Source organism: Anabrus simplex, chromosome 3, assembly GCF_040414725.1.
Source record: "Anabrus simplex isolate iqAnaSimp1 chromosome 3, ASM4041472v1, whole genome shotgun sequence".
NCBI lineage: Eukaryota > Metazoa > Arthropoda > Insecta > Orthoptera > Tettigoniidae > Anabrus > Anabrus simplex.
The window spans coordinates 263,853,310-263,877,284 of NC_090267.1; the positions used below are offsets into that span (position 1 = coordinate 263,853,310).

The 23,975-nt window shown below is 39.1% G+C and overlaps 1 protein-coding gene across 3 annotated transcripts in view; it reads right to left on the reverse strand.

The window, feature by feature from the left end:
• Mys45A (SDA1 domain containing protein Mys45A) overlaps positions 1-23,975 on the reverse strand; it is a 274,404-nt gene that overhangs the window by 163,504 nt on the left and 86,925 nt on the right. The window contains exons 1-2 of one of the 3 annotated variants that reach the window (XM_067143005.2): positions 21,918-22,031; positions 14,837-14,982 (exon numbers count right to left, since the gene is read on the reverse strand). In XM_067143005.2, coding sequence (XP_066999106.2) covers positions 14,837-14,923 — 87 coding nt within the window. In that variant the 5' untranslated portion in view covers positions 14,924-14,982; positions 21,918-22,031. Of the gene's footprint in view, positions 1-14,836; positions 14,998-21,917; positions 22,032-23,975 lie in introns of those variants that run through there. The other 2 variants (XM_067143007.2, XM_067143006.2) reach the window with 2 other exon arrangements.

Below are 23,975 nucleotides of genomic sequence, written 5' to 3' on the forward strand. Positions count from 1 at the left end.
ATGATGGGATATGAAAGGCCGAGGAGTTGGAAGGAAGCGACCATGGCCTTAATTAAAGTACAGCTCCAGCATTAGCCTGATGTGAAAATGGGAAACCACGGAAAAACATCTTCAGGGCTGCCAACAGTGCAATTCGAACCCACTATCTCTCGGATGCAAGCTCACAGCCGCACGCCCCAATCCACACGGCAAAAGAGAATTTAAATGAGACAATGGAGTAGGTATGTGGGAAACTGGGAGTGAGATTTCTAGATCCTAATGGGTGGGTAGGAGGTAGGGACCTGCGCTCAGGTAACTTACTTGACTTAATTCCTTAAACTCCTGTTGAAGAGCATAGGCTTGATGCGCTCAGATCGCCCTCACTTAAACCGCAGTGGTACGTATAAGTTAGGAAGTTTGTTCAGAAGGGTTATAAGTTAGGAAGTTTGTTCAGAAGGGTTATACAGAGGTATATTCAGGGAAACTGGGGGGTCTAGGAACGGTGATAACCAGGGGTCAAAAAATACCAGGCGCCCAGTCGCCATGGCGCCTGAAAATTTTTACCTGGCGCCTAAATTTTCAAATTCGGTTTTGAAAATTTATTTTTTGAAATCCGGAGTTCCCTTACATGTACGTTCCCATCACTTTACAAAGTAACAACGCGTGTGGTGTTTCACATTGTTTTCTGTAGCTCATATATTCTAATATGTGCAATAAACATTTTCTGTGCTTCTGGTAGTCTTGAATTCTGTAACTGCTCTTCGTACCTTGGAACTGGACGTTTCAGTTCTGCGCGGGAGCTGCCTAGCGGTCTTGGGAGATATCGGTGTAACTCGTCCAACAAGTGTTGGACATATCGTAACACATCGAGTTCCATTACAGATGATCAGCTATCGGTAGCCGAGTACAAAGATCAGACCAGAGTTGTAGAGAAATGCAGAGAACTACTAAGTGAAATAATTCCACAAACACTACATTACCACCATCCTTCCCGTGACTAGCCGTTCCTCAACTATTGCCGCCTAAGCAGTGCTGATAAATTCCCGTGGAATTCATTCTTTGCATTTAGAACATATGGAATGACGTGTTTATCAATTCTTGTATTCTCACCGAACAATATTTATACTTTTAATTTAATTACAACATCTTGGTATTGAACGGTTTGCACTTTATAAATACGGTTGTGTTTATTCCTGTGCGTTTACGGAAAATTTGTAACGGAGCATCAGACATCGAAGCTCGCGAACTCGGAAGCCATTTACCGCTGGTGTATTTTACTATACTTGAGAAAATCGGCAAAATGAAACGAACAAAACCGCACAAATTGACTGATGTGAGTAACAGTGTCTTCTTTCAGATTTCTTCAGAAGTAGGGCCCGTAAATGTAACACAAAGTGATACAAAAGGGCGTGAATGTGAGAAAACACTTGATGGAAGTGCCGACTGTAGAGTTCAGGACGACAATGACCAGCGTGAAATTTATGGTGTTCAAGACAATGATAGGTCAAACATCAAAAATACGTCGAAATTTCAATTTTCAGGCAAACGGAAATTTCAGCACTTTCAGCGAAGTGCGTAAAGAAAATGAATGCTAATGTTACAGCATATGAATGCATTGTTCATGGCATCTTATTATATTGCAAAAAATAACAGACCCTACACTGATATTGAAGGTTTGGTTACATTGTTAAGCAAGCTGAATGTTACTGATTCAGAGAAGTATGAGAATGATACACAATGCAGAGAATCGTAGCTTGAATGACTACCGTGGCTGTGCTATGAAGAAAGAGTTGCGAAGTGTAAATTATGCATTAACTTTCGTAGTATTGCCGACAAACATTCTAAAGGTGTATCCGGATTTTCAGGACCATTTAAACTGGAAATGTTTAAAACAAACGAAAAATTCTATCCTCACTCGAAATGTTAGGAGGCTGAAAAAATGGCGTAACAGCCCCAAAGTGCCTTGGCCTACCAAGCGACCGCTGCTCAGCCCGGAGGCCTGGAGATTATCAGGTGTCGTGCGGTTAGCACGACGAATCCTCTCGGCCGTTATCCTTGGTTTTCTTGACCGGGGTCGCCATCTCACCGTCAGATAGCTCCTCAACTGTAATCATGTAGGCTGAGTGGACCTCGAACCAGCCCTCAGATCCAGGTCAAAATCCGTAACCTGTCCGGAAATCGAACCCGGGGCCTCCGGGTAAGAGGCAGGCACGCTACCACTACACCGCGGGGCCGGCAGAAGGCTGAAAGTTTCATGAAAAATCCTGAATGTGCACTTTTAGCGAGGTGCGTCAAGAAAATGAATGCTAAAAAAACAGACCCTACACTGATTTTGAAGGTTTGTTTGCATTGTTAAGCATGTTGAATGTTACTGGTGGGAAATCAAACAGGCACATGTAGTGTAATTTTAAAAGATGCTGCCCTTGAAGGTGACTGGTGATTATTTGGGTTAGTATATCTTAAAATATAAATTTACATTCTTATATGCAATGAGACTATACTGCTTAAGGTCACATTTCAAAAATAATACGTAGCTTTATCCTAGTCTAACCTGTGGTGTTCATAATGTATATTTGTGAAAAATGTGCTGGCTCCTGATGAAAAGGGGCTGGCTACTGAATTATTTCTATTTTCTTCTACCCCTGGTGATAACGGTACAGGAACCTGGAAGTCAAGTAGGTATGACTGTTAAGTGTTAAACTGCAGAAGTTTTGTAAAGCTATTTGCTTGACGTCACACCGACACAGATAGGTCTTATGGCGAGGATGGAGGAGGAAAGGCCTAGGAATGGGAAGGAAGCGGCCATGGCCTTAATTAAGGTACAGCTCCCGCATTTGCCTGGTGTGAAAATGGGAAGCCACGGAAATCCATCTTCAGGGCTGCCAACAGTGGGATTCGAACCCACTATCTCCCGGATGTGAGCTCACAGCTGCGCGCCCCTAACCGCAGGGCCAACTTGCCCAGTAGTATTGTAAAGAAAGGAATAGAATTAAGTAATTTAACAGATATATGCAGAAATTTTCTTATTGAACTGGAGTGTGTATCGTAGAGATAAGATAGGAATGGTAGGAAGGGGAGTATGCATTCTGGTGAAAGAAGAATTTGTAAGCCACGAAAAAGTTAAAGATGACAAACATAAAATTCTAGGTGTAAGGATCATCTCTAAAGATAATCAGCAACTTGATGTATTTGAAGTGCACAGACCAAGAAAGGGTAGCGCTGACACTGATTCGGAATTATTTGATAAGATAATCAGCTATGTGAGGAACAATATGGAAAGGAACGTGATTGTAGCGGGTGATCTCAATTTACCAAATGTCAATTGGGAAAGTGATGTGATCGACAGGAAGCATGACCAACTAATGGCAAATGGTATAATGGGAAGGACAGCTGATTCAGGAAGTGATGGAACCAACTAGAGGGAAGAATATTCTGGACGTCATGCTGGTAAAACCAGATGAGCTCTATAGAGAAACCGAAGTATTAGATGGTATTAGTCTTTTGTAGGTTTCAGCATTATCAGATCAGTACAGCTTGTGCTGTTGCGATGTAAAGATGGCTGTGCCACTGTCTGTTTGCACCAAGGAAGAACAGCAGAACCATGGGTAATGTGCATATGGTTTGCCACATCATTAACAGTCACTCGTCTGTTATTCAGGATCATATCATGCACGTGTTCAATATTGGCATCAGTTATAGCAGCAAATGGATGCCCGGATCTTTCCTCATCCTTCATACTCGTGTGACCCCTTCTAAACTGTTCAATCCACTGGTAAACTCTTTGCCGTAGTAAAACATTGTCCCATATTGTGTGGGAAGTCTTCTATGAATTTCCACTCCTGGTACACCCTCAGGCCACAAAAACCGGATTACAAAATGCTGTTCTTCTGTGGTGGAAACAAAGAGTGGTGGGGGCCATCTTTAGAGAGTGGCGGAACCATCTTTACATCACAACAGTGCAAGCTGTACTCATCTGATAACGCTGAAACCAACCACAGACGTAGACAATGGTGCCATCTAGCGGCTGGTGAGCACACAACGCCATAGAACCAATCTAAAGACAATTAGAGATAAATTGCAGATACTTATCGACTTGCCTACGTATAATACAGAAGTAAAGAGACTAAGAAGGAGGTGCAGGTTGGAAATTTATAGTTAAAATGGCTGTGGAAATAAGGAGAAATAGAAGGAACTTGCCGTAAACTGAATCTAGCAAAGAAGTCAACTAAGGCTAACATGATGGCACATAATTGGCAGTCATACAAATTTTAATGAAAAATGGAAGGGTCATATATATATAGGCACTTTAAGGCAGAAACAGGTTCCAAGAAGGACATTCCAGGGATCATTAATGAACAAGGGGAGCGTGTATGCAAGGATCTTCAAACAGCAGAAGTGTTCAGTCAGCAGTATGAATACCAGAATAATATCCAGATAGGAGAGTGGACTTATTGCTAAAGGAATATTAAAATTTACCTATGATAACAACACTTACAATAAGATACCAAAGTTGAAAACAAGAAAAGCAGCTGGAATTGATTAGATTTCGGGGGATATACTAAATACAATTGATTGAGATATAGTACCATATCTGAAGTACTTATAAAGCTGAAAATTACAGGCCAGTCAGTTTGACATGCATTGCATGTAAGCTTGGGAAAGCATTCTTTCTGACTACACTAGACATGTTTGCAAAATTAATAACTGGTTCAATAGAAGGCAGTTTGGGTTCAGGAAAGGTTATTACACTGAAGCTCAACTTGTAGGATTCCAGCAAGATATAGCAGATATTTTGGATTCAGGAGCTAAAATGGACTGTATCACAACTGACCTATCTAAGGCATTTGATAAGTTAGATAATGGAAGACTACTGGCAAAAATGAGTGCAACTGGACTAGACAAGAGTGACTGAATGGATGGCTATATTTCTAGAAAATAGATCTCTGAGTATTAGAGTACGCGAAGCTTTATCTGACCCTGTAATAATTAAGAGAGGAATTCCTAAGGCAGTATTGTTGGACCTTTATGTTTTCTTATATATATACAGTATATAAATGATAATGAGTAAAGAAGTGGAATCACAGATAAGACTTTTTGCAGATGATGTTATTCTGTACAGAGTAATAAAAATTACAAGATTGTAATAACTGCAAAATACCTCGATAATGTTGTGAGATGGACAGTAGGCAATAGTATGACGCTAAACATGGTTAAAAATCAGGTTGTGAGTTTCACAAATAGGAAAAGTCCTCTCAGTTTTAATTACTGCATTCATGGGGTGAAAGTTCCTTATGGTGATCATTGTAAGTACCTACAGTAGGTACTAATATAAAGAACGATTTTCACTGGGGTAATCACATAAATGTGATTGTAAATAAAGGGTACAGATCTTTACACATGGTTATGAGGGTATTTAGGGTTTGTAGTAAGCATGTATGTCCCGTGTATGGGACTCTCATCAGTATTACTTGATTCAAGAACTGGAAAAAATCCAAAGAAAAGCAGCTTGATTTGTTCTGGGTGTTTTTCGCCAAAAAAGTAGCATTACAAAAATGTTGCAAAGTTTGGGCTGGAAAGACTTGAGAGAAAGGAGATAAGGTGCTCAACTAAGTGGTATGTTTTGAGCTGTCAGTGGAGAGATGACGTGGAATGAGATTAGTACACGAATAAGTTTGAGTGGTGTCTTTAAAAGTAGGAAAGATCACAATATGAAGATAAAGTTGGAATTCAAGAGGACAAATTGGGGCAAATATTTGTTTGTAGTAAGGGGAATTAGGGATTGGAATAACTTACCAAGGGAGATGTTCAATAAATGTCAAATTTCTTTGCAATCATTTAAGAAAAGGCTAGGAAAACAACAGACAGGGAATCTGCCACCTGGACGACTGCCCTAAATGCAGATCAGTAGTAAATGACTGATTGAACTGTTTACCTATTCGTCTTTTCATGAATGATTTTAAAGAACTAGGAAATTTATTGAGCATCTCCCTTGGTAAATAATTCCAGTATGGTTTATTTCTCCTATAAACTGCCCCAATTTGTCCTCCAGTATTACAACTTCATCTTTCCTACTTTTAATAACTTCACTCAAGCTTATACATGAACTAATCATCCTACACCATCTCTCCACTGACACCTCGGAACACACCATTTAGTTGAAAGCTTGTCTCCTTACTTTGAACTCTTTGGATCTTTTTCAGTTAAGAAAGCAAGTAATCGTGGTGAGGGTCCCAGACAAAGGAACAATACTCTAATTGGGCTCTTACCAGTGAGAAATGCCCTCCCTATTATATCCTTACTACAATCCCTAAATATCCTCATAACTAGGGCCCAGTCTTTTAAGTGGTATAAACCTTCATTTTAGGTTTCTTGTATGCTTAAAATAGAGTGTTTTTCTTTCCAGGTTTTGTTTCGTGGATTTGGCTACTGATGTCTTCTAAGAAGGTTTTTATTGTCAGTTTGGTTGGCACGTTGCATGGGACGTTTGCGTCCCGACACTTGGCATAGGCAAAAGGTAGAATTATCTTCGGGATTGCCGACTGTGGAGGAAAAAGGAATTTGCTTACTATTGCTACTGGATCTATTTCTTCTAGCTACACTAGCAATTGCACAACTCTAAATTTGTGCTACTCAATGAAATAAAAAGTAGAATTCTTAAGTATACTTCAGTAAGCGTGCCAGGGTATTACAGCGCAGCTTTTAGGTTAGTTAGGGAATCATACTTGCTCACAGCATTCGGACAGAGGAATACTCGACCGTCCGTAAAAAGTTTCGATCTCCAGCAATCCATTTTACAATTTAGGTATTGTTTCGCTATACAACAATTAAAGTTAGGAAAGTATTGCAGCAACCATTCACCACGCTTCCTGTGGACAACTAGAGTAGTGGTGGAAATAATTTTATGGTAAGTTTCAATGGAAAAGTAAAGTTATTCATTTGAAGAAGGCAAACCAGCTACTTACGTTATTTTAGGTGCCAACACTTTATTAGGGTATTTTTAGGTGCAATGAAATTCTCAAATTCTGCATCAGAAAGTGTGAAATGAATAGCCTATACATCTTGAAATTTGTTAATTAAGTAGAGAGGGGGAAGTAGGTTAAAACCTAAAAATCCAGGCCCTGCTCATGACCATATGAAGAGATTTGTATCCCTTATTTACAACATTGTCAATATGATTACCCCAATGAAGATCTACTTATGCCTACAGCAGTCCCCATGAGGTAGTCATTCCATCAACACAGTAATTAAAACTGACAGGACATTTTCTCTTGGTGAAACCTACAACCAGACTTTTCACCCAGTTTATCAATACACCATTGTCTGCTGACCATCTAACAACTCTGCCAAGGACTTTTTGCAGTTGCTCATAATCCGGTAACTTATTTCTCTATCCTGTATGACGTCATCTATAAAAAGCCTTATCTGTGACTCCAGTTCTTTACCCATATCAATTATTTTTAAAAATGTATTTATATATTGTATACATTAAGGTGCAATAATGCTGCCTTGCAGAACCACACCCTCTTAATCATTACAGGATCAGATAATGTTTCACCTACAGTAATACTCAGAGTCCTATTTTCTAGAAAATCAGCCACCCATTCAGACATTCTTTTGTTTAGTCCATCAGCCCTAATTTTGTTAATAGTCTCTCGTGATCTACCCTATAAAATGTCTTGATAGGTCAATAATGATTATAGTCCCCTTGACCTTCTGCTCTATCTCGCTGGAATCCTCCAAGCTGAGCCTTACTGGAATAAGTTTTCCTAAGCCCAAACTGTGCTTTCCATTATATCAACCAGTAATTTCACATACATGTCCAATATAATCAGAAAGAGTGCTTTCCCACAGTTTACATACAACACACATCAAGCTCACCAAGCTTGTAATTATTTGTTGTATCATCCTTTTCTTTGTACACTGGGGCTACTTTAGCAAATGTCCATTTAACTGGTATCCCTGCTTCATTCAAATAGTAATCAAGTAAGTAAGCTTCTTCAGATATAGAACTATATCCCCACCCACTGCCTTAAGTATATCCCCAGAAAACTTCCCAACTGCAGCAGTTTTGGCTTTCAACTTTATCTTTCTTGCAAATATCTTTATCATCATAGGTAAATTTCAGTACTTCGCTAGTATACAGGCAAGTCACCTCCTCTAGCTGGACATTACCCATGTAACCAACAATCTTGACATACCGATGACGATTCTGCCTTCTGCAAATCCTCACATATACACTCTCGTTGTCCAATAATGATTACTAGAGCTTCATTCTTGGAACCTGTTTCTGCCTTGAAGTACACTACCTATACATTCCCTTCTGTTTTTCAATAAAATTCATATTACTGCCAATAATGTTTGCCATTATGTTATACTTCACTGATTTATTTTTACTAAATTAAATTTCCTAGCAAGTTCCTTCATGATTCCTTAACCCCTCAGCGCCGACATCTATACGTTGTATAGACCCTCTTTTCTTCCGTAGCCGCCGACCTCTATACGTAGTATAGACCCATATATGGTTTTGCATTTACGGCTGTAGCGCGAAGAGTTTTGGAGTTATGGATTTTCAAATTGTTTTGTTTCCAAGAAGAAATGTTGGGGTTTATCAGTGTTGTAAAATAAGAATGAAGATCGTTATAATGTAGTTGTTTTTGCAAGGGTAAATATTTGTCAAGTAAGTCTGAGCACTAGTAATCTCTGCTTTTTTAAAGCCTGTTTGCTTCATTCTTTCCCACGTAATAAAATAAAGAAATGATGATCTGAGAACGCGTGGTGTTCTTTGCTCTATTTGTACATTGAGAGTGCGAATTATTTATTATATTGTCTTTATTTCTCGGCTTGTAATATTTTCATAACTCTCCACGAGCGCTCTGTGTAGGCATCAGTCAGTGCTGCTTTCTGTCATACGATACGAGAACCAGATGTTCATGGTATATATCTCGCTTGAAAGACGATGTCTCGACCTTTTATCTGAAATATGTATCGAGTTGGTTTGTTTCGTCATGAATGTTATATCCCTCAGTCAGTTTCGTCCTGCTGCTTTCGGTCTCGCTGCAGCTTCATCAGTCCGTGTGACGCGCCGCGCTCAGCTGTGGTTTGACTGACAGTAATGTGCTTGAAATATTGTATAATTCAGATGAAAGTTTAGTCGGAAGTAGTAGTGACAGTATTAGCAGCAGTGATAATGAAATAAATGATGAGGCTGTGGCGGAAGTAGTGGTTTAGGATGAGAGTGACGATGAGGAGGAACCAGTACTTGGAAATTTCATGTACGAGACTACTGATAATTATACAGGTCAAAGGGAAGTTTTCAACAGTGAATTTGGATTCCTAAATTCTCTAATAATATCCAGACAAGTCACAGGGACAAACACTGAGCAGTTAGATCTATCTTATCGGGTTCAGCTGGAGGAAGGTTTGTTTACAAAATAAGCTCGCTCGGCCGGGGAATGAAATATTCAAGGCTGGCGTGCATCAGATAATACAGTTCCAAGGTTGCAGGAAAGACATTTTATCATGAAATTATCACCCAAGGGTGAGAATACAAACATCAGAGACAATGTATAGTGTGTTCAAAACACGGCAAAACGACGACGATGTACTGCTGCCAGGAGTGTGACACAGGTCTCTGTGTTACATACTATCCCACTTCATATCCGTATCGACTATATGATCCAATTAATTGAAGGAACAAGAATCCACCTGATCGATACTTTCACTTTTATTTAGCCTTAGGCTATTTCAATAGACATTAAATTAAAAGTTCAGAACATGTTTTGAATGCATTGCATTCATCTTCAGCTGCTTACATTTGGCAAAAGTAAAATTAGCTAAGAACAGTCTCACAATTTTCTTAAAACCTTAAAAACAAGTGTTAGTAGTGCGTGTGTGAATGGATGTGGGGGGGTAGCCGGATTAAACCCACTCCCACAGTATGGGAAGTTAAACTAACACGCAAGACAAGGGTCGTGATACAGATAATCCAACTTTTTTCAATTCAAACTATAAATAGCAAACTTCATATTCCACCCAACAGGAGATAAGAGACGTGAAAACACCGGATGCCTTCTTAAGGAAACTTTTTACCAATAGCTCAACAGAAATACTTCACATAGTGCATACAAGTTCTTCAGTAATCAACGAACTTATGGAAAATTCACAAGACTTATAGTGAACTATATTTTAGTCCATCAGTGTTTTTAACATTAAGATTTTTAATAATAAGTCATAGTTCTACTAACAATCGCCTTCAATGCATTCCCCCCCCTTCTACCCCCCCCACATCCATTCACACACGCACTACTAACACTTGTTTTTAAGGTTTTAAGAAAATTGTGAGACTGTTCTTAGCTAATTTTACTTTTGCCAAATGTAAGCAGCTGATGATGAATCCAATGCATTCGAAACATGTTCTGAACTTTTAATTTAATGTCTATTGAAATAGCCTAAAGCTAAATAAAAGTGAAAGTATTGATCAGGTGGATTCTTGTTCCTTCAATTAATTGGACAGGTCTCTGTCTCGATGAGTGCTTTGAACTCTATCACATGAAACTAAATTACTAAGGTAATGTGAAATAATTATGTCATTATCTGCATGTACATAGTTCTATCATAAGGAATTCAAAATTTCATGAATATCGGGCTACTCTTATACTTGTAGTAACGCTTTAAGTGAATCAATGTATTTCAGTCGCATGTAGTTGAAATCTCATCCGGCCGTGGGATAGGAAGCTCGTAAAATGGCTATGACACTGAGGGGTTAATTCCACAAACATTCTTCACTCTGTTTCTTTCTAACCTGCAAATGTCTCTGTTATAACACTGTGAGTTTTTACCATTCCTTACCACCTTTAAGGGTATATAACTGTTTTCACATGCCTCAACTATTGCTTTAAACCCATCCCACAGCCGTTTACATATTTATTTACAGTTTTCCACCAATCATAATTGTCTGGTTTTATCAGCACCACTTCTACAATATTTTTTCCTCTAGTTGATTCCATTATTTTCTGATTCAGCTGACCTTCCCAGATTAACTTATTTATCATTTGTTGGTAATGCTTTCTGTCATTCGCATCACCTTCCCAGTTAACATTTGGTAAAATGCAATCACTTGCTACAATCATGTTACTTTGTGTTGTTCCCCTCATGGCTGATTATCTTATCAAATAATTCAACATCAGAGTCACCCTTTCCAGTTTTGTACACCCCAAAATCTTTAAGTTTCCCATAATCTTCAGAGGTGAACCTTGCACCTAAAATTTCATGTTTGTCATAGTTAAGTTTTTCATAGCATACAAATTCTTCTTTCACCAAAACAAATATTCCCTCCCATCAAATCTATCCTGTCTCTACAATAAACACTCCAGTCACTGGAGAAAATTTCTGCGTTCATAATATCACTTCATAGCCCCCAACCAATTCCTATTACAATATCTGACAAATATATATTATATTTAAGCTCTTTAGGCCTTTTCAATCGCGAAATTACCAGCGTTTCGGCCCAGTGTAGTAGTGCATCAGTTGGATTACTACACCTTTCTAAGATGCTGGCGGCTAGTACACCATTGAGATACCACTACAAGCCTCCTATGTAAGGACAATGCATACAGGCATTTATAGAAGTGGAGGCACTTGCTTCCCCTAGTGCACCATCCTGTATTGTCTTACATAGGTGGCTTGTAGTGGTGTCTCAACAGTGCACAAGCCGACAGCATCTTAGAAAGGTGTACTAATCCAACTGATGAGCCCACTGCTACACTGGGCCGAAACGCTGGTAATTTCACGATTGAAAAGGCCTAAAGAGGTTAAATGTTTTTAACATTTGCAATCGATGAAATTAAATTATGGTTTCTTTCTGGGAACTTAATTTCATATATATATATATTACATTTCTTATTTCTATTCCTTTCCTTAGAATACTTCTAAATCATTATACTTTAAATACATTACACTATGTACATACATACAGACATTATGCTTCATATCTATCAACAACTTTATATCACCCTTACTTGACTTCCAGCTTCCTGTTGATAGCTCCCTGTACTCTCATCACTGCTCCCTAGACCATCCTATTTCCCTGAATGTGCCTCCCAACTACCTTTCTAAACAAATCTAGTAACTTATATGTACCTCTGCAATTCAAGTGAAGGCCACCTGAGTAGAGATCTCTATTTCCTATCTACCCATTAGGATCTACAAACTTTACACCCAGTTTCCCCACATACTCACTCCATTGTCTCGTTAATGCCTGATCACCTTCCAGTCAGTCCCCGATAACAATATCTGTTTCCTTAAACTTCTCCTGCACTATCATAACAAGATCCCACACATCCCAACTATGGTGGTACCTATCCTGTTTACTTACACTGTTGGTAGGCCTATCAATGTGAAAAATCTATCATCTTCTTACCCTCCTCCTTCCTCTTTACTTTCCTCATCAACTGCCTTAATGTAATTCCTGAATAACACTTTACCCTAGTTTCCTTTCATCTACACACTTTCCCAACATGCCTAACAATGAAGTCCCCCATGACCAGAGTCTTAACCCCACCCACTCCTTTAGATTTCCTCCCCTCCTGCTCTTCCTTATCTTTCCTGATGACTGCAGTAGCTACTTCCTCCTCCTCTTTCTCCCTCTCAGGACCCTGTTCCACTTCCCTCTTCCTATCCTCTACTCTACATTTCAAATTTCTCCCCTTCCCTTTCATCTTACTTTCCCTCCTCCTCTCAACACTTCACTGTTCCTTATCTTCTCTCTGCTCATCTACTTTCAGTGACTCACACCAATACCTCTCATGAACTCTCCCACGACCACACCCCTTGGTCCTTAATTTCCTTCCTTTTAAAACATTGCTGATATGTTTTAGGTCCCCACTAAAGCACCCCTACAACTGAAGTTTTTATGAACAACTTATAACTAAGATCCTTGCCCTTCCCTTAACTTCAATATCAAGTCTCATGAAAATCCTTCCCTCCATTTTCCCATGATACTGTAACAGACAGACAAAAATGGCATCAAACTTAACACAGACTATGAAGTGTTGGATTATACAGACAAAAGGATTATTTTTATAAGTCTGGTACAAACATATTTTACAAGTGTTTCGGGTGCAGTACATGTGCAATCTGTGATCTCAAAACTGTTTATTAATCTACAGTGAGCAAGTATTTGTGTAATACGGCATCGTATAAATTTGCAGTGATCAGTTACGCCGAAACATACAGGAATATGGAAGTGGGCCGCAAGTATTCGGTGTCCGAATGCAACGTGTGCTACTGGCGGAAACAAAAATTGCACTTAGACCAACAACTCTTGCAAAGCATTTCGCGGACCAAAAAGTGGCAAGTTTCCGCAAGTAGAGATGAATCTACTTAAATATGCGATTTCGTTGCGCAATGATAGATTTGGCGTTTCTCACGAAATGCTGTATTTTAAAGGACGAGAAATAGCTGCTGCACATGGAATCAAATCAGTGTCTCGGATTTTAAAGTTAGCCGAGGCTGGATGATTAATTTTATGAAGAGAAATGGGCTCTCTCTTCGACGAAGAATGACATTATGCCAAAGAATGCCAAATGATTTCAACCAAAAAGTAATTTGACGCCAATAAGTTTCGACATGCCACAAGTCAAACAATCGATATGCTAGGGGCTTTACGTCGCGCCGACACAGATAGGTCTTATGGCGACGATGGGATAGGAAAGGCCTAGGAGTTGGAAGGAAGCGGCCGTGGCCTTAATTAAGGTACAGCCCCAGCATTTGCCTGGTGTGAAAATGGGAAACCACGGAAAACCATCTTCAGGGCTGCCGATAGTGGGATTCGAACCTACTATCTCCCGGATGCAAGCAATCGATATGAAAGGGACATTGAGTATTATCGTATGCACTGCGAGAAGCAAAAAACAATACACTGTAATGCTTGTTGTAACAGCTGATGGCAGAAAGCTTGCAACTTACGTTGTTCTAAAGCAAAAAACAATGCCAAAAGTAAAATTTCCGCGAAAGATTCACGTTCGTATCCAGGAAAAAGGGTGGATGGACATGTCACTTGTACAAGATTGGATACGAACGGTTCAGGGAAATCGAGCAGGGTCCCTCCTTCGATGCCTGGCCTTTCTTGTAATGGACAGTTTTCGTGGTCACCTGATGGTCACCTGAATGGCAGAAAATGTGCACGAACTTACCCCAACAGGTAAGATTCGAAACCCACCTGTGGAACTACTTTGTGAGTGGATATTGCGTGCTTGGGACATGATTTCTTCAAAGATGATTGAAAAGAGCTTCAAGAAAACAGGAATCTCAAATTCGTCAGACATGAGTGAAGATGATTTCTTATGGAGAGATGTGAGCAGCGATAACAGTAGTAGCAGTTCTTCCTCCAGTGCCGGTAGTGAACCTTTTCTTTTTTTTGCCGGTATGTCATTATTATGTACTTACATGAATTGAACTTTAATTAGTTCATATTTATTTCACTTCAGGTCGTATCATCAGCACGTAACGGGAAGAGAACTTTCCAATGTCGGTACTTCAAACCTGTGTCTGTAACTTACATTATGTACCCTATCTGACTAATTATGTGAGAAAATAGGTAAATACTGGTATATTTCTATAGATAGACTGGTATGTCCCTAGCCTAGGCAATGAACACATTGCTCACCTACCGTACAAGTAAAACAAGGTAAATTTATGTGATTTATGATAACTTTGAAATAATATAATAATATAGTAGAGTTCTCTATAGGTGTACTGTAGTTTCATCCAGAAATCTATGGCTGCAGTGACAAGGTTTTGCCTTATGATGTAAATATACAGTCAAAAATGTCTGTTTTTACAACTGAATGCCCCTTACCTCCTCCCTATATGATGCTGGATCTCTCTTGATAAGATTCTGGAGCTGTGGAAGATTGTCTGGGAGTTGATTGTTGTGTCGCACCATCCTGGACTTCTGGTCTGTGGTATGAGCTGATGTCTGGGGCTGACTCTACGTTGCTGGCTCTATATTTGAAACATCTAACATTTAAAATCATATGAAATATGATATATATACAAAGAGAATGTGAAAAGTTCCAGTTAGTTGTATGTAAAAATAGAAATGAAGGGCACTGGTCTGTGAAGACCACAGTTAAAGTAGTGGAAAATCAACTATTTTTGCCATCATAATTTAGACAGATATACTTATTCTAGGTACACAAAAATTATCATGTGCAATGAATGAACATTGTAGACTGTTATTAGCTTATTAGTCATCAGTTACACTTCAGATTAATCTTTTATAACAGTTTATTTCTTGCAATGTTTTTTAACACTGCAAATTCACTTCAATCTGTCAGAAGGGTAAACTCTGAATCTACTCATGTGATACTGTACGAATTATAATTTTACAGCTATTGTCCATAGCATGTAGCTACAAAGTAGACTTGGTAAAAGTTTTTTTGTAGGAAAAGTTCAAATATTATTCAAATTTTCATAAATTTTGTAGAATATTTTATGATATTTTTTTCCTAAATAGAGAGCTAGGCCTACAATGATAACTGCAATTTCATTTTAAGACAACTGCACATTAAAACAGTGTGCCAAACTTCATTGGTCTACTATTAGTGGTTACAAAGATAGTAAAATAAATATTCAAATTTACTTTGAATTACTCTCTTGTAAAACTGTATTTTTTAATAATATTTATTAATATTAACCTGCTATTTTGAGGAGAGCATGTTTATTATGATTTACAGTATTATATCTACAGTCCCTTTTTGAACAACTGTCTGTCATTACTATCTGTTTAGATTTGTCTGAGTTTCTGCATCACAGTTGCTCTTGAGAGTACAAAAATCTACATTTAGGCTATAGGTGCAGTATCACAATCTGAAACTACTATATATGTCCGAGTACCCACGTCACTTTGGTTTATTGATGATAAAACAATGTAATAATAATGATGACTGGTTTTACCCCCCCACCAACTACTTTTACGGTCTCCCTTTATTTGGACTTCTTGCAACTTCCAAGTTTTAACCCTTGGTTTTTTCATAATAATTTTCTGCATTTCATTAGTCTTATGTTTGAAGTCTACTACCAACAATCTATGGTCACTGTCCATGCTTTCACTAGGGATGACCTTTACATCTGTGATGTACCTACCACCATATTTATTCGTGATTATGTAGTCAATCAATATTCTATACTGGCCATCCCAACTATACCTTGTTATTCTGTGACTGTCTATTTTTTTGAAGAATGTATTTTTGATTATAAGATCATTTCTTCTGCACAGATCTAATAGTTGTTCTCCTTCTGGGTTCCTTTGTCCAACTTGCGTATTTAGATCTCCAATAATAATAATATTTTCCCCATTAACTGTATCTTCCAGGTCTTGAACATGTAACTTAATACCATGTGTAGACTATTGGTCGTACAATACTTGAATGGATGCATAAAATAAGAGCAGTTCATTATAGGGCGTGTGCAAATGGAGGGTGCTGCACTTTGGCAGATTCTTTCCCAGACAGCCAGAGGGTCAAGTTAGCAGATTGACGTCAGCTGTTTATTAGTATCATATCTTTGTTTTTCCAATAGATTTGTCTTGCATCAGAAATATGGAGCTCATCATTTCTCTGGAAAAAGGGGTGATATGAAAGTTGTAAGAAATATATAAACAGGAAAAAAATGTTGTTGGGTGTAATTATCCTTGCCAAAGTGTTTTTTAGTTTTTATCCAATGAAGTTCAGAATTTTTTTTTGCTAATTGCTTAACGTCACACTGACACAGATAGGTCTTATGGTGACGATGGGAAAGAGAAGGCCTAGGAGTGGGAAGGAAGCGGTTGTGGCCCTAATTAACGTACAACCCTAGCATTTGCCTGGTGTGAAAATGGGAAACCACGGAAAACCATTTTCAGGGCTGCCGACAGTGGGATTTGAACCCACTATCTCCCGGATGCAGGCTCACATCTGCGCGACTCTAACCGCATGGCCACCTCGCCCGGTAGGTTCAGAATTAGAAGCAAAACTTGTATCAGGGCTGTGAAGAGATTATAGTTGAAGGGAAACAATGGTCTCCAACAAAAAATTCCTGAATTTGTATTCGTCACTTCATGAATGCTAGGCCTACAAGGAATTCTGATAGCCTAGGATACATCTCAACAGACGGTACCAGGTAAATATGACAACGAGATACAGAATGGAAGGTGACTGCAAGATCCACGAGATGTAAAGCAAGAAATGAGAAGACAGATGAAAGCAGCTGCAATTCTGAACATTATTGCCAGGCTTTGTAGCTTAGATGGTAGAGCGTTGTCGGGTTTGATACTGGCTCAGTCCGCTGGCATTTGAACAGGATCAAATATGTCGGCCATGTGTTGGTAGATTTACCGGCGTGTGAAAGGACTCCTGTGCAACAAGATTCCAGTATCTCTGCATCTCCAATAGAGATAATTAAACTAAGGATTCAACAGAGTTTGCCCAAAGATGAAGTAACCAGCGTGAATGAAGAGTGGAAGGCCTTCAAAGACACCTTTGTGGGAGAAGCCAAAAACCTATATGGAGTTACAAGTTCTATCAAAAGAAAAAAGGAGACACCATGGTGGAATGACAGAGTGAAAACAGCACTGAAAGAAAGAAACCAAATAAAGAAGGCACCGGACAAGGAAAAACAAAAACAGGGACAAGAACGAAATGAACAAGAAATACAAAGACTTCAAGGAGTAGGCTTATATAGAAACAAGAAACTTACTGTAAAGAACATTGTAAGGGAAGAAAAAGAGAAGAAATGGAATGAGTTTGCAGACAAACTGGAAGAGGACAGTAGAGGAAATATGAAATTGCTATACAGAGTAGTGAAAAACAAGCGAAGGGATCAAGGGACCATAAAAGCAATAGAACGTGATGATGGAACTCCGGCACAAGAAGAAGGAGAAATAAAACAAGAACTGAAGATCTATTTCGAAAAGCTGCTGAATGGGGATACAGAAAACATAACGGATAGAGGAGAGCCAAGTCGAGGAACCACAACTGAACCACCAATTACATGGCTTGAGGTTGAAAATGCGCTCAAGAGCATGAAGAAAGGAAAGGCAGTGGGCATAGATGAACTAAGTGCAGATATGCTGAAAGCAGCGAGAATTCCAGGAATCCAATGGCTCTACAGACTGTCCAACAAGATATGGGAGGAAAATACTATTCCTGAGGACTGGAAGATGGGCATCATTGTACCTCTGTTCAAGACAGGAAGCCAACGAAAATGTACTAATTACCGTGGTATCACACTTCTGTCTCATGTCCTGAAAATATTGGAGAAAATAATAGAGACCAGAATCAGAGATATTGTTGAACCAATTTTGGAAGAAGAGCAGTATGGTTTCAGACCAGGAAGGTCAACTACAGGCCTTATATTTGCAATTAGGATGCTAATGGAAAAATACTAGGAGAAGAACAAGCCTTTATTTCTAATATTTTTGGACAATGAGAAAGCATATGACATTGTACCAAGGGAAAGAATTTGGCAATGCATGAAAGAACTTCAAGGTGTGAGACAGCCTCATAGACTAAGTGAAAATGTTGTATAGTGGGAATAGAAGCTGTATTCAAGTAGGATGTGGTTTGTTGGACTGGTTTGAAACAAAGAGAGGAGTGCAGCAGGGCAGCTCATTGTCACCACTTCTATTTATTATTGTAATGGATGTAGTAATGAAATCTATTAAAAGGAAAGAGAGATATCAAAGCCTTCACATTTGCAGATGATGTTGCAATCTGGAGTGACTCAGAAGAGGAATTGGGAGAGAGAATGCAAAGCTGGAATGAGGAGTTTAAGAAATATGGTTTAAACATCAGCAAGACCAAGACGGTGGTGATGAAAGTGTATGGGGAAGGAGCAGAACCAATAGTTATGTTAAATGAAGCCCAACTGGACAGCGTTCCAGTTTTCAAATACTTGGGTAGCGTTATATCAAATGACAACCTAGCAAAACATGAGGTGAACAATCGAATCAATAAGGCAACACAATTTTACCACCAGGTAAGACACCTGCTGTGGGATGAGCAAATACCCATGAAAACAAAAATGACATTGTACAAGTCCTATTAAACACCAATTCTTACATACAGTCTCAAAACCACAACACTAACCAATAGAGATAATTCCAAACTTCAGGCAGTTGAAATGAAATTTGTACGCACTATGATCCAGAAAACCAGGAAGGACAAGATTAGGAATGAGAAAATTAGAGAAGAAGTAGGAATAGATGATTCTCTCCTCAATAAGATTCAGATATCAAGACTGAAGTGGTTTGGTCACATGAAGAGGATGCCAGTAAACAGAACTGCAAGGAAGGAATTTGACAGAAAAGTAGAAGGAAGACGACCCGTGGGAAGGCCACGAAGGAAATGGATAGATTTAGTTAAGAACGATGTACTGCTGAGAGGTCATGATTGGGACAAGTTGGTGGAGGAAGAATGCTACAAGGACATGATGAGATTGAGGAGGCTCATATACCACACCCGGGAAACTGGAGATGGTTTAGGATGATGATGATGATGAATTTAGCTCTAACGACAGGTACAGTAGCACGCTAAATTGATGACGGTTACGTTAGTTAGTTCTTGGTGATACAGTAATTCGTTAAGCTCTAACATCACTAGTTCCTGAACAATCAACATACCAGCACATTCCATTGTGAATTTGCCATAATGCTTCTACATTCACAGCACTTGCAAATTCTTCTCTAAAATCGATTTTGTCCCGCTGGTAATGCGAGATTCACGTGAGGACTGTACTCAGTCCACTGTCATGCCTGCTGTCAAATACCCACTGCAATAAGCAAACAATAGTGCCTCCTCGCCCAAGCGCAATTGTATTTTGAATAACAGATGGAAAATGTTAATGGTAGAAGTTCAATATTTTTCCTATTGTCATAATGTATAACTAAGAATGCAAAATCTCAATAAATCCTACCTTGTATAGCATGCACGAGAGATAGAAGTATTGATTGACAGTGCTGAGGCTCGCCAACCTGCCCAAAGAAGTAACTTTACTTTCATAAGTTAGTAAAATGTAATTAAATTACCAACATTTTTCAAAGACCATCAGCTGATACGAATTAAGCATAATGTCAACACAGACACCCTATATTTCATTACCAACTGTGAGAATATAAAAAAGTTATAAACAATCCTTTTGAATGACTGTAAATCATGTGCTATTATGTCCGGCTTCGTAGTATAACGGTTAGTGTTATTAGCTGCCGCCCTCAAGAGCCCGGGTTCGATTCTTGGTACTGCCAGAAATTTAAGAATGGCAGGAGGGCTGGTATGTGGTTGAAATGGTACATGCAGCTCATCTCCAATGGGGGTGTGCCTGAAAAGAGCTGCACCACCTCGGGATGAGGACACGAGTTTACTTTAATTTTGTGCTATTATTATTAGGTATTTATTAGGCCAAGGGTCTGTCATGAATCAGTAGCCCATGGGGCCCCTCTCCCATTGAAAGGCTCCTTGCTAAACATCCTGATGTTTTTAAACGAATGGTTTTTTGACACTAGCCATGATGAGCGCAGACTAACAGAGAACAGAACAGAACAGAACAGAACAGGAGGTAGCATTGTCCCAGCAAGTGACAGCTGCTAACAACAACAATAACAAAACCTCAACTGGGCACATTGGAGCATGGTGCCCTAAATATAATAGGCCCTACATAATCAAAAAATTGTATGTTACACTGAAGCCAACAAGAGTACCTTTTTCAAAAAAACTTGTAATTAAGTAACTGGACTGCATTTAATTAATCACAGTAATAACTCTAGCCTAAAAAATAAAACTTGATACAGGTTTTCCTCAAAATTATACATATGGGATTTAAAATACTAGAGTTAGCAACTTGAGGACTTAAAAAGGAAACAGAGGATGCAAAACTGCACAACAGGCATTTTGCAGTGGCTTTATTTTAAAGGCATTACTGACATTTAACATATGCTACAAGCACCAAAATAACATTTTAATATAGAATATATGTTTAGTCTTCAGCCCTAAGGCTGGTTGGATCCTCAACAGCTCTGCCATCAGCTGTCACAGATGGCCTAGGCATCACTGAAGAGGCATACTAGGGAAATGAGGAGTGAGGTAGTTTCCCGTTGCTTTCCTCACTGAGCCAGAAGTTGCTATTACATATCAGTCTGCCAAGCCCACTGAAATGCATGCACCGACCGACCCTATGAGCAACATTTTCATACCATTCATAGCAGGGACTGGCTGTACAAGGAACGGCATTACTAGCATTGCTCATACCTCAGTCACTTTCATATTGTCAAAGCCAAGGATACGACAGAGACAGATCAATGAAAGTAACAAAATTACTCTAGCCCATACCGGAAGACATAGTGCACTGTAAACACTAGGTCCTGCCGGCAAGGGATTTATATAGAATAATTTGGTTAAATTGTATTTTCTTGTGAAAAAACAGGCTATACTTAGAATGTTTTGGAAAGTATTGCCGTCTCTCTTTAGGCGCCCCTTATCGCAACTGGAAAAAATCCCCAATTCCTATTAACCTTTTCACGAACTCCTATCGGATGTGACAAGGAAAGGCCTCGTGATTGCACCATATATTTCGCTAGAACCACTGTGGTGAAGGGAAATGAACCACTAATGTCACAGTAAAATAATTTAGAACTACGTGCGAGAGGTAGGCCCGAAAGAAAGAAAGAAAAAACCGTTCTGCTATATCACTACTACATACCTCATTTACATTGGAGACATTCAATAAGACGTACCTCATTATCTGAATAAAATAAACAAATCCCCCCCCCCCCCAAAAAAAAAATATATATCAGGAGATACATAACCTCAAACATAATAATCAGCCATTATAGAGAACCAACAAATGTAACATATTAACTCTACAATAACATAAGCAGTAAAATTACACAGGGTTAAGTTACTTACCAGTAACACAAACGATGACAAGACTTGGACCGAAGTTTACCCACTAGACACGTGTTTGACAAGAAAACAAACAACGAGATTATTATTAACGAAATCGAGAGAACTTAATCGATCACTAATACAGCAAAACCAACTACAATATATCGGACCTTAATGCAGCTATCGATATTAGCTGTAATGGCGCCTCGATCGGTTTGTTCAAATGTAAATATGAGCAAGTGCGAAGCATATGTTTAGTTCTTTCTGTTGGTTTGTTTTGATTAGGAAACGTAAGTGTAGTGATGTTTTTATTGAAATTTAGTTTTAAAACTATTTTTATATGCTAGAACGTGTCGATCGTATTGCATGCCTGGATGTAATTCATATTACAGCAGTTGCACTTACATTCAGACAAGTGTACTTAATGCATCATGACAATTTCGTAGTTACAAGTAATTTATTAGGATGCATTACCCCTAGAAGCGCCGAGTGTATTTCCCTAAATGCCAAGCCATGTTTTCATGCATTGCACATTTACGTTTTTAACTAATTTAAGCACGCTTAGATAGAGAAAAGATAGACATGCTGCACACCATATAACTCAGAAAGCTTTATTTAACGAGCTTACATAAGTATTAGATAATTTACTTACTTATCTGGTGCGTTTCAGGTGATCAAAATTTTGAAGAACTAAAAAAAAAATTGTTCATATTTTCAAGTTCACCCACTCATTTTAAAAATTCACTATATACAAAACACGTGAAGTTTCTTCTAGTTTAAAAAAAATATTAAGTTATAAAAATTGAACACAGTTACAAAATCACAAAAGAATTGAAATATTCCGAGGTGCACACAGTTCCGTCAGCCGCCGAGTACTACTGGGAGTCATTCTCGGGGAGTTTTATTTTCCTGCCAGGCCTCATAGGTCGCCAGAAATGCTACAATTTATGAAAGCATTCACGGTGCACCCCAGAGTTACATACGGGACACCAAAAGTGGCTTCGTCCCTTTTTATTCACGTAGCCACAAACAGCACACAACCTTTCCTTTCGTCCTGGTAGATGCGATAGTTCAGGTTTGAGATCTTCCTCCGCTATATTCTCTGGTGCGTCTAGTAAAGGATTCTTCTCCATGACCAGAAATAAGAAATGGGTGTATTGTTTCGGGGCGGATAGTTCCTAATGCCAGGATACCTTACGCGAAACTTCTCGAAAACATATAATTCCTATTCGGGTGGATAAACCCTGCATCCAATGAAATGTTGGCAAGCCTGCTCTGTTCATCGGAATCACTTTCAACTACATATTCTGGAATATAATCTTCTGCACTGTCAGGAGAATCATCAGCTAAAGAAAATATGTCACTGAAAGAGGAAGCATCCCAATCACCTTCAAGAACTTTGCCAATACCACTTGAATCACGAAGCTCATCATTCATGACGAAAGTTTACGCTTCAAAAGAAACAATTTAAAAATAAAATAAACTCAATAATCTGTTGAAAGGTATTCACAGAAACTAACAGGAACAGAGAGCGAGCGCGAAGGTACATAGCAACTGAGACGACAGGGGGATGAGTTTTTTTTCGGGGGGGGCCCCGTAGCCCGCTCCCCCCGCGTGACCAAAGACTCAATCTACATGGCCTCCGACATGCTATTATTTCTAAGAAGAAGAAAGAGATAGCAGGGAGGAGTGGGAAGTGATACAAGGAGTATCTGCCGGTTTCCGAGTCAGACTCGCTACCACGGCAAGAGTTTGTGTTAGGTATATAGTGTTGAAGTATGGTATTGAAGGGTCAGGGAAAAACCACATAGGCAGAAAGAAGAAAGAGCCTACATGTAAAACCTGACATCTTTTGATAGCACATGCAAGGATGTGGGCTGGAAAAAGACCAGAGGTTGTGTTAGTTAGGAACAGGTAACATGCACAAAACATAAACCAATTCCTCGCCATTCCATCGCCTGGGGATCAGTCCGTCTGGGCACTGCTGGGACTAGCGCGGTCCTTGCCGGCTGCGGAGCCATGCGTCGAGTACCACTAGGGCCCTTCGCACGGGTCTACCTCCTTGGGGTACCTCGTACC